Source organism: Perognathus longimembris, chromosome 10 (assembly GCF_023159225.1).
Source record: "Perognathus longimembris pacificus isolate PPM17 chromosome 10, ASM2315922v1, whole genome shotgun sequence".
Lineage (NCBI taxonomy): Eukaryota > Metazoa > Chordata > Mammalia > Rodentia > Heteromyidae > Perognathus > Perognathus longimembris.
This window is the reverse complement of record NC_063170.1, coordinates 33816562-33828705: the sequence shown is the minus strand read 5'-3', so window position 1 is coordinate 33828705 and position 12144 is coordinate 33816562. Positions and strand designations below refer to the sequence as shown.

General features: G+C 38.1%; 1 protein-coding gene across 8 annotated transcripts in view; it reads right to left on the bottom strand.

The window, feature by feature from the left end:
* Positions 1–12144, bottom strand: part of Erc2 (ELKS/RAB6-interacting/CAST family member 2) — a 973754-nt gene that overhangs the window by 785372 nt on the left and 176238 nt on the right. For all 8 annotated transcript variants that reach the window (XR_007212331.1, XM_048355798.1, XM_048355799.1 and 5 more), the window contains exon 3: positions 5044–5460. Coding sequence is in view for 7 of the 8 variants with exons in the window: in XM_048355798.1 (XP_048211755.1) it covers positions 5044–5460 (417 nt within the window). In the remaining variant the exon portion in view is untranslated. The remainder of the gene's footprint in view (positions 1–5043; positions 5461–12144) is intronic.

Below are 12144 nucleotides of genomic sequence, written 5' to 3'. Positions count from 1 at the left end.
AGTTGGTTTGTTTTTGTTTTCATTTTATGTCCTTCCTGGCACTTGAACTCAGGATGTGCACTATACCACGTGAGCTACAGCTCCATTTCTGGCTTTTTGAGTAGTTTACTAAAGAAGAGTCTCGCGGACTTTTCTGCCCTGGCTGTCTTGGAACCGTGACCTCAAATCTGAGTAGCTAGGATTACAAGTATGAGCCACTAGCACCCGGCTGGGACAGATTCTTGATTTCATTTGTTCCTCAACCCCCCCCCCCCAGTAAGATGGCCAAATAACAGTCATGAGCCTTTTCCATTTGAGTGGGATAAACTTCTGACATACTTAGCCAGTTGACTCTTCAGCACTCAATTCACACTGCTCCCCTCCCCATCAAAATAAACAACCTTCCCTGACTATACAATATGATATTAGCCCAACCAGATTACAACTGTTTCTCTCTTCTTTGCTTCATGATACTTCTCTACTTAACTACAAAATTATCATTGATTTAATCCCAATACAAAATCCTGAAGCCAAACTAGTGGTTATCTTTGCTATGTCTATAAATAGAGCTTCAATTAGAATTCACCCAATGAATGAGTAGATAAATTAATTAATGGCTTTGATAAGTCAGTGTGAATCAATATGTAACATTCTTCACAGTGCCTGACATATTTTTTTAAACCCATATAGATGATGCTTCTAAAACCTTTTGATAACAGTGAAGTTACATACTCATAACTGCCAGAGCCAGCTGGCAATGAAAGGGAATCCTGAATGAGGAGGGGACAAGGATTAAAGAAAAGGAAAAATACAAGACAAGAGAAAAAGGACAAGACAAAGATGGGGTCTGGGAGGTCTGCAGCTAAAGATTGTAACTCAAGACTGCAGCCATGTTTATTCTTAACTTCCAGTTTATATGCAGTTTGAAAACCAGGAAATAGCATAGGCTTAAAATTCCAGAACACAAAATGGCTTGGAGTTAGCAATACCCGAGGATAGCTAAGACAGGATGAGGTTGGTTAACATAAGAATGGACTCCAGAGCAATATCTGATGGTAGCTAAGACAGGATGAGGTTGGTTAACATAAGAATGGACTCTGGCAGACATAGTAAAGCATTTCCGATTTTCCATTAAGCCAAGTCCTTTCATGTCCTTGAAAACACAGCCAAGAGGTCAGGAAGAATTTAGCTGCTGCTTGGCTCCCAACACATAACTATAAAATCTTTAACCTTCAGTTCTGCAATGCCTCTTCTTGCTAATACTATTAATAAAACATTTCATGACATTTGTTCAACAATATGCTGTTAAACAGCCTTTCATGCATATCAGGATGAGAGAAGTAAGGGTCGAGAGTAGTATTTGCCAATATCCATGGGGTGAATATTCCAAATATGACCAACGTTAGGCTACCAATGATGTAATAAGAGGCTCACAAAAATACTAAAATGGACTCTCACAAGTTGTTTTTCACCATGTTCTCTGGGGAAGAATTTTTTCAAGCCTCTAAGTTTCATTTGTTGAATTCAAGTTTAAAATTAAATTTTTGTAGAGAGATGTATTTTCCATATTCTCCCTTCTTGTTCAGCCAAGAAAAGGGATATCCACTGGCTTTTGCTTGATGCCCAAGGAAGTTTAAGTATTGGATTTTGTTTTCTGTATGTTAACTTATATCTAGATTCATTTAAATGGAAGCAGCCACACTAGAGAATCAAGGATCAGAATCTAAGAGCAAAGAAAGAGTGAGGAATAAGAGATGATGCTGCACTAAGAATTTTCTCAGGCTTCATAGCCTTCTTGAACATTCACCACCTTCCCCTGGTACCCAAAATAAAGTACCTGCTTTTTCCAACTACAGTGATCTCTACTGACTAAAGTTTTAAGATAACACACGTGAACTTCAAAATTCATAATCTAAATGAATAATAACTTCTAGTAATTATTGTTCCTCTTCTATAAATTAGATGAGAGATCTTTGTAATGAGGCAGGGGGAGTTTCTGCTTTTTGTATTACTCTATAACAAGTTACTCTAAAATTAAGCCACTTAAAACAACACGTATCAATTATCTCACAGTTTCTATAGGTCAGAAATCAAGACAGAGTTTAGCAGGGTCCTCTGCTTCATGGCTTCTCACAAGGCTGCAACTGTGTTAATGTCAACCCAGAGCCTATCATTTCATCTGAAGGCTTGTGTGTGGAAGGATCCACCTTCAAACACACTAGGTAGTTGATGGAAGTTTTCAGTGTTTTGTGGCTGTTAGCTTGTCTCCATTCTTCACTGAATGTTGGCTGATGGCTACCCTTACCTCCTTATTACATGGGCTTCTCCACATAGTAGCTTGCTTCATTAAAACATGCAAACTAAGAAGGCATCATCAATCTGTGTGTAAGATGAAAGCAAAGTGTCATGAAACATAACCAAGGAAGTAATGAAAAGGTAAAATTAGTTAAGTTATATAGTTCAGTAGATTAATTAGGACCCAGGGCTCCTGGAAAACATCTTGCAATAGAAAGCACTGTTAGCCTGACAAGCAGAGACCAGACTGCAAAAATGCAAAATCGTCACAAAATCCAAGCCATAGAAAATAGAATGTGGTACCTCTGTCCCTCTCGTTCCAAATAATCTTAGAGGTGGGGTAAAGCTCAAGACAGACCTAACTGAAAAGGACAGTTTCAAGTCCATAGTAACTTAGCAAGTCATTTCTGATTTGGTTGGGTATCCTATGCTTCAGTTACATAGGGTGCGTTCAATCAGAGCACAACTCAAGGTATAAAAAGGATGCAGCCACTTGGAGGCTAAGGAGCAACAGCCTTTGAAAAGGACCCTTCTTTCCTGAATAACATTCTTCACACTCACCTTTCTTTGTTCATGGATTTAATTCTTCCAGCATCAGAGACAAGAACCTGAGAAGGTGATTGTAGCAGCAGCCAGCAGTGAAGTTGCAACACTAGTAGGTGTTATCTGCTACACAACTGTAACAATGGCGTTGCTTGCTACCCAGATGCCACACCAGCAAGGGTTGCCTGATGCAGGGCTGCAACACTAGCTGTCATTGCCTCATATGAGCCAGAAGGGCTAGAACAAGAATAGGCTCTGCCCACCACAAATACAGCAGAGGAAAAAATAGGCCTAGTATCAATAACTTTGACATCTCACTATCTTTGCCATATTCTACCATTTAAATACAAGACTCTAAAATTAGCCTGCAGTCAAGGAATGGAAATCTGCCAAGGATACGGATTCCAAGTCATAGCAATCTTTGGAGACCATCTTAGAAGTCTAACTACCACATGCTAGAATACAGATGGGAAGAGCCAACCAAACACCTCTTTAAGCATCTCAATGTGAAACAAGCCATACGGGTTTCCCCAGCATGTGGCTAAAGTCACATTAAAACCAAGCAAGGGAGAATAAGAGTAGAGAGCATTCGGATGTGAGTGGTACTGCGGTGTATCTAGCTATGTGCATATGACCTTATAAAATGATGCTTATTGAAATGAACTCCAAGAAATGGAAACAACAGTTTTGGGTTTTTTTTGGACTGTTAGCAGTTATTTCTCTTTTCTTTCTTTTCTCTCCTTTGGTTTATTCCCTGGTGTCATTGTAGGTTTTTTGTGTTTTGTTTTTTGTTTTTTTAATTTCTGTACTCTCTGCCTTCTATGTAAGTTTATCTGATTTGGGGAAGGAAGTGGAATCACAGAAATGGTGAGATAAAGGGTGAACCAATTCTACAGTGATACTCATGAAATGAACTTTACAACTTGGGAGGGAGGGGAAAAAGGAGGGAAGTGGGAGAAAATAATGGAGAAGATAACACTATTCAAAAAGAAATTTACTTATTACCTTACTTATATAATTATAACCCCTCTATATATCACTTTTACAATAAAATTTAAATTTAAAAAAAGCAAAAAGAGTAGAGAGCATCAGGTATGAAAATCCAAAGATTAATCAAATGTCCTAAGCAAATAAAATGAACATTTCCTGGGAGCATCTGCATTTTGGCAAATCTCAGCATGGAAGCCAAGCTTTTTGAACAACCAAACAAGTAACTTGCAAGAAGAGCTGCCCATCTGAGTAGGTATTCAATTCTAAGAAATTTAGTCTACTCTATAATTCTTATTTAGTGCTGTAAATCTTTTGACTATAATGAATTCAATACCATTTTATAACTTGTGATTTGCTGGGTGATATAATGTCACCCCTTAAAAGTTTTCCCATCTGATTTTTTTCTCTGAGGCTGGGTCTCATTATGTAACTAAGACTTGCCTAGGACTCACTGCGTAACTGAGGATGAGCTCAACCCTGTGTTCCCCTGCCCTTAGCCTTCTAAGTCTGGGAATACAGGCATGCACCACCATGCCTGACTATGATACTTTTAAGATCCATATCTACCACAATGGCAAAGAACTGCTATAACCATTTCAAACCCTGAATGTCACTCACATTTTTCCTAAGCTTTAACAAACCACATATTTTCAGACACCTGAGCATTCCAACATTCAGCGGTGGTGGCAGGCCAGAGAGCATCCCGGGGGTACTCCAAATGATTTAATTCACTATAGGCAAAACACAGACTCAGAAAACCTGGAACAGTATGTTCTAGACAAATGTAAATGCAGATAAAGATTATCTTAAGCCTAAATATGTTCAAAATAGGTCTGTACATTTTACTCTTCTTCCCAGAGCCACCAGCCATATGTTTTACTTTCTATAAACTCAGAGCCAGATTCACTGGTAAAAATACTTCAGTTCATTGTGTTGTTAAACACCTCTTTGTTTTCTTCCTTAGACAATACTTGATAAACAACTAAACTTAAGCAGAGATATAATTAAAAGCCCCCAAACGATAGCCACCTGTGGAAAGCAACTGTTTCCACCTTGGAGCTGTCATGTGTTCTGCATGCTTGGAATCCTTAATATGTTTTGAGTAACAATGGAATATACGTGTGCTCTCAAGCAGATGACAAAAACTGTAGAAATCTTCCAACCTGTGGAAACAGCTCAGTAACACACTTTTCCTCCTAGAATAAGGTCTATGGGAAATTCACAGAATGCTCTTACCTCTCTGAGGTGGATGTTTTCCTTCTCTTTCTGGTCTAAGATCACTTCCAAGTGGCTGACTTGAGACTCAGCCTCTGCCATGCGGCGAGTGCGCTCATTGTCATCCTCAAGGCTTTTGGATGGCAAACCTTTACTCTGCAACATTTCAAGGAGCTTTTTAATGGACTCATCTCGGGCATTGAGGGTCTGTTTCTGAGTTTCAATTCTCAGCTCCATTTCCTCCAGTGTTTTCCGCAGAAGGAACAACTCCTTTGCCTGCCTGTCATGCTCAGCTTGGAGCCTCCGGAAGTTCTCCTCAGTCAGCTCAATGGTGAAGTGCTCAGCCCCACGGTTACCACTCTCTTGCTGCAGGAGATGGTTGAGATCTCTCTGTGTTCGCAGCTCATCTTGAAGGGCCTGGATTGTCAGTTGCAGGTGCTACAATGAGAAAGAGGGAGCAGGAAAGGGAAAAGAAGGGAGAAAGTCAATGGAAGTGCCAAATATTGTCTGCTGCTACCACACCATGAAGATGGAATGTTAACCCAGGGATCCAGGGGGCCAGCCATGAAGTCCTCCGGGGTGACTTCAGAAGCATGGGACAGCACATGAAAAGGGGGAAATTAATTCAGTGATGCTATCTGAATGTCTTAGGAGAAGAGAAATGTACACATACACATATACAGTATATTAGTGTCAATCACAAGGGAAAATATATGTCTACTGAGTTTAAAATTAGGAAGGGAATGGGTTAAGGGAAACTTTCACAAAACACATCTTCATTATACCCACAATGCTCCAGACTCAGTATTCCTTGTTTCCTAAGAAGTTCTTTATTCTACTAGTCATTATTTTCCATGATAAATACACAGCCATCTAAAAATGAAAATAATAGTATCCACTACAGTAGACACAAACAAGGACTTCTTTTGTTTACAAATAAAGCTGTGAGCAGGTTTAGTAAACAGGATTACTGCCTCTGCAAGCAGAAGGGAACAAATGCAGACACAGACAAAACACACCAGACACACGGAGGTGAGCCCAGACAGAGCACAACAAGCAGGCCGCAAAGGGTGGACAAACCTTGGTTCTTCTGGCATCCAGTAACTGAACAGCATGGGAAATGAAAAAAAATGAAGCAAAAAATCAACACAAAGAAAAGTCCAGGGCAAGCAAAGGATATTTAACAGAAAAAAATTAATCCACATAGAGTACTTTCACAGAAACTAAAAAAGAAGAAAAAAATCAATTTCTTGTTAGAGCCTTTGCTCTAACCCATAACCCATAAGCTACACAGAGTCTGTAGCATTGATGTTTGGTAAACATGAGAAAGTATCTTGGAAGCACATGGATAATACTATGTCTGAATTATACAAACATTGGAAAAATCAACATTTTGAAATATTTCTGAAATCTATGGCTGATACTTAAAAGGTTTGGAGGTATTTCTCAGTATAGCATACACGCTGAAACAAGAACTTGTAACTCCCCCTTGGACTATATTTTGTGAGTATGAATTCCACCATCCTAGTTAGAAATATCCATTAAGAAATTCATAGACCATGAGGGACAAGTGCTCTTATTCTTTTCCTTGTGCCATAGTGTCTCATGGAATATTAATTAGAGAAAAAAATAGTATTTGGTGATACAACTTGTAAGATTCAGTGGCTGTTACTAAATCTATAAAATTATACAACATTAACAAGATAAACTTTTGGACATTCCTATCATTTCAAAAAGAAACCACTCCTTTAATCTTTAGTAGACATTTCCCATTCTTCTCAATAGCCCCAGGCTCTGATAACCACTAATATGCATTCTACTTCTATATATTTGCCTATTCTGGACATTTTATTATCAGTGGGTGGATGAAATAAGTGGTTTGTTTCAATTACCATGTTTTTAAGATTTGTATTATTTTTGTAATTGAATAACAAAAATCTATTGTAGGGATATGTATTTATGTTGATTCATGCACAAATATCCATAGAAGCATTATTCAAATTAGCCAAATGGAAATAAGCCATAGATCAAACAACTAAAGAGTTGGTAAATAAAATGTGGTATATGCAGTCAATGGAGTATTATCAGCCATAAGAGGAATGCAGTACTAATATATTAAAAGGATGAAGCATGAAAACATGATGCCAATGTAAAAGAAGTCAATCATTAATCGGCTGAAAATGGTGATGTGCAGGTGGGGTCTGAATAAGCTCCCCCCCAAGAAATCAGTTTTTGCAATCCAGAGAAAAGTTCGTGGCTAGAGAATCACACCAAATGAGCCATAGTAGTACAAAGATTGTGGCCGGAGAGGAACATTTCAGGTAGCCTGCTTAAGAGGACAGATTTGAGCACATGCTAGCACTGGTGGCAGTGGCAGCAGCATTGAGAAAGAAAGGAAAGGAAAGAAAGAAGAAAAGGAGGTAGAGAGGAATAATGGGAAAATTGGTTTATTTATCCATTCACTATATATTTACCCAGTATCTCCCTCATTCTTACAAAATATCAAAAGAAGGAAGTCTGTGGTCAATGTCCCCATGGACAAGTAAAGGAATAGAAGCAATATTATATTACGGAGGTCATGAGAGAAGTCATAACCAGGTGGCTGGAAATACAAAGGAGATATAAACCAGGCAAGGGCCTTGTTTACCTAAATATCCCAAGCCAATGGATACCATTGAGTGATATCTTAAAGAGCAAATGGGACTCTGTCCATCAAAGAAAGAAAGTCTGAATAGCATCTACGTTCTGCCACCCCCATAGTTTTAAGCTCTGTTTGTCCTTGCAACCACACAGGAAAGCAGCAAGAGCTGTGACCTCTATTTAATGGACAAGAATACAGAGACAATAAGAAATAAAGTAACTAGCTCCAGGTCACCCAGGTAGGTAAGTGGCATAGTCAGATCTTAATCTAGGCAGTCTGGTCCCAATGTGCTGCTGAACCACTCTACCAAATGACCTCTGAAGAGGCACAAGTACTTTAGGATGTTTGGAAAGAATAGGGATGGAGTTGTAAGAGCAAACAGACATTTAGGTGGAACAATTCTCACAATTAAAAAACTGAAGAAACATCATATTTTTATTTCATATTCTTGAGGATAGGGAAGGAATGTGAAATAATCTAATTTATCCTCATACTTACTCTTTCTAATTCTCTCCCTTCCTCCCCCTTTCTCTTTTCTTTCTCTCTTTCCCTTTCTTTTCCTCTTCATCGCCAAGCTGTTCTACTTTTAAGAGATTCAATCTACCCAGTTTCAAATATTACTTACTACATTTTGCATCTCTACTTAGATGTTTAACAGACTATTTCAATTTTTTTTTTTTTTTTTTTTTGGCCAGTCCTGGGCCTTGGACTCAGGGCCTGAGCACTGTCCCTGGCTTCTTCCCGCTCAAGGCTAGCACTCTGCCACTTGAGCCACAGCGCCACTTCTGGCCGTTTTCTGTATATGTGGTGCTGGGGAATCGAACCTAGGGCCTCGTGTATCCGAGGCAGGCACTCTTGCCACTAGGCTATATCCCCAGCCCAGACTATTTCAATTTTAAAATACAATATATTTTAGTGTGTGTTTATACTAAATTAAGTGAAGTAAGCCAGACACAAAGAAATTTAGGCTCCATTGTTTCCCTTATTCATACTAAACATTGTTTTGTTTCAGAGTTTTCTAGATAATTTTATTATATGGCCTTAGGCTAGCCTAAGCTACACATTCATGATTCTCTTGCCTGAGCCTTCCAAGTACTAAGATTATAGAAGTGTACCACTATGCCCAGTTAAGTACTCTCTAGTTAACAGCAAATTGTTTTGTTTTGTTTGTAAGAGGGGTAGAGTAGCAACTCATGCTACCAGGAATTACCAAACTTAGGGAAGCTAAATCATTTCTAGGGTAAGTGTTCATAAGCATAAAGCTATAGAAAGTATATGACACAGAATATATATCTTCCATTAGTCGGGATAGGCAACAATTGCTGCAGAGATAACAAAAACAACAACAACAACAACAAACCATGTTCTGAAAGATATAACCCCTATGTTGATGTAAAATAAGAACCCTGGGAGCTTAAAGAGACTTAATAAAATAGCTTCTCAGTGTTATTTTACAAAAACCTTGCTCTCTGTGTTCCTAGACTTCAGCCTGGTAGGAACAGACAAAAAGTGGGCAGTTCTACACTTTGACAATCTAGGAACTAGCAATGATTATGTCCTACAGGAAGAATGAAAGACAACCTAAATCTCTCACTTTCACATCACCAAGTCCCAGTAGTAAATAGCATGGGATTACCCAAGGACAACTGATTTAAGAACTCCTTTCTAAGTCCTTGGTATTGGACTGGGTAGATAACTAAGGATATGCTCAGTGAAAACTGTTTGTACAAGACTAAGATCTTATACAAATGAAATCTCTGGAAGAGCCACAGTACCTTTTCTAAGAGTCAAAAATAAGAAAACATTTCAAATATCTCCTGCTTTCATTACTTATTTCCTTCAGATCAAATCAGTTACCTCTTATCAACCATGAAAAGACACTTCTAAGGCAAGCCCCACTGGATTGGTAATTATAAGGCAGCAGTAATCTGCAAGGCTACATTCTAGGGCCATCTCTTTGGGATTTCCCAGAATCTCAATTTCCCAAAGCCTTAAGTTTTCCGGCTGAGGCTTCCATTTTACTACACACTAGGAGAGATGTACCCTCCTGCATCAGCACAAGTTATCACCATGTTTCTATCTCATGCCCAAACTGCTGTCATCTTAGCACTTGGGACACAGATTGTGACAAAACAGCTACTTCTTTTCAAGTATGAAAAAGAGTGTGAACAAAGGTCAAAAAACTTAATCCCCATTCTGATTCTGGGATTATTCTCCATTTGTCCATAAAAAAAGTCAAAACTTTCTGGTACCCAGGGTATTTTATATAAGTCTGTTTGAATTAGGGAAGGGAAAGGGAACATTAAAATGGTGCAACAAAGGGTAAAAGGCAAACCAATGCAACAGCAATACTTACAAGACAATATGTTGTAAACTAACTATACAACTTGGGGGGAGGAGGATTGAGGAGGAGAAAAGGTTGGAGAAAAATGAGAGAGGGGGTAACAAGTTGGACAAGAAATGTACTCACTACCTAACATATGTAACTGTAACCCCTCTGTGCTTCACCTTGACAATAAAAATAAACTCTTTTATAAAAGAATCAAAACTCAAAAGGCAATGTCACTTCTCCACAACCTTCTACTGGAAAGACACAAGGAAAAAGGCAAAACATGTTGCTTTCTGCAGTCACTATGCTAGGAGCACAAGTAGAATCGGCATGTTTGTCCTGACATCTTTAACCTGATCCTTTTGCATCTTCCTGCCTACTTAGTTATATAGTTTGAACTCTACCCTGTATGTAAAAGACTAGTCCCAACTCCAGTCCACAAAAAGGAAAATGGTGGAAAGGACTTATCAGTTTGCATTCTATAAATGACAGACATGCAGAATATGTTTTCAAATGTTTAAGTAGAAGTATTTTAAAGGAGAAAATATAGAATTAAATAATCACCATGTGACTGTGTTCACTATGCAAATGGGGAAGTAAATTTGAAAAGTATACAAGTACAAAGTAATAAAAAAAAGTTTTAGGAATCAAAATCTAATAGATAGGTTAAGATAGGATTAATGAATAAAAACACAATAGAGATAATCCACAGAGCAAATGGTTGAGATTTTCTTTTTAATATACAACAAAATAAACCTCTCAAAAACCCCATGTGGGAGATGTTTCAAGAATTATTTGCAAGTGCTTTTAATTTTATGCCAATAAATTTCAAAGTAATCAGTAAAATGGATGAACTCCTAGGAAAGTATTTTACACAATCTAATAGTATAAGAAATGAGAAGCCTAAAGAATTCCATAGCTATTAAACAAATTGAATCAATGAAAGTTCTTTCCATGAAGAAAGCCCAGAAGATTCCAATTTGCACAGTTTCTGAAGGAAAGAAGAAACTCTCCCCAGTTCATCCTCTGAGACTTAACATTTCAACACCAAAGCTAGACATGAACTAAGGAAGAAGGAAGTTTACAGGCTGACTTCACACCTAGATAATGAGTATCACTAGCAAAAAAAAGATTGGAAGTATATATAAAAATAAAGAAATACCATATCACCATCAAGTTAGATGTCTTTGACAAACTGAAGTGGAAAGCACACATTATTTTTTTTTTTTAAAAAGAAGTTATATGATCAGCTCAAGATATAAAGTCATTTAGGTTTTTTTAAAAAAAACACAGGGAGGGAGGGAGGGAGGGAGGGAGGCAGGGAGGCAGGGAGGGAGGGAGGGAGGGAGGGAGGGAGGGAAAAAATGAAATTCTTGGTTTTGGAGGCATGGGATGGTTCAGTTGGTAGAGCACAAGCCAATGAGTGAGAGCATCAGATACCAAGGTTCAAGTCCCAGTCTTGTACCTGGAAGGGAGGAAGGGAGGAAGGGAGGAAGGGAGGAAGGGAGGAAGGGAGGAACGGAGGAATGGAGGAAGGGAGGAAGGGAGGAAGGGAGGAAGGGAAGAAGGGAGGGAGGGAGGGAGGAAGAAAGGAAAGGAAAGAAAGGAAAAGAAAGAAAGAAAAAAGAAAGAGAGAAAGAAAGAAAGAGAGAGAAAGAAAGAAAGAAAGAAAGAAAGAAAAGAAAAGAAAAGAAAAGAAAAGAAAAGAAAAGAAAAGAAAAGAAAAGAAAAAGAAAGTCAGAAGTGGCTCAAGTGGTAGAACACTTGACTAGTAAAGTAAAACCCTGAGTTCGACCCCACCGCCCAAAATGGATTAACTAATAGAGGTGTGTATGTGTGTGTGTGTTTGCAAATATATTATTACATGATGTATATTTTATATATAATGTATACATATATACATATTAGATAATATAATGCATATATAATATCTATAATTATATATAATATAATTACTATATTAATTAATTATATTATAATTGGAGATTACTTTTTTTGGTTGGTCATGGGGCTTCAACTCTGGGCCTGGGCACTGTCCCTGAGTTCTTCAGCTTAAGGCTAGTGCTCTACCACTTTGAGCCATAGTGCCATTTCCTTATAATTGATATATTATATTAATAGTATTAATTATAATTAATGATATCGTATAATC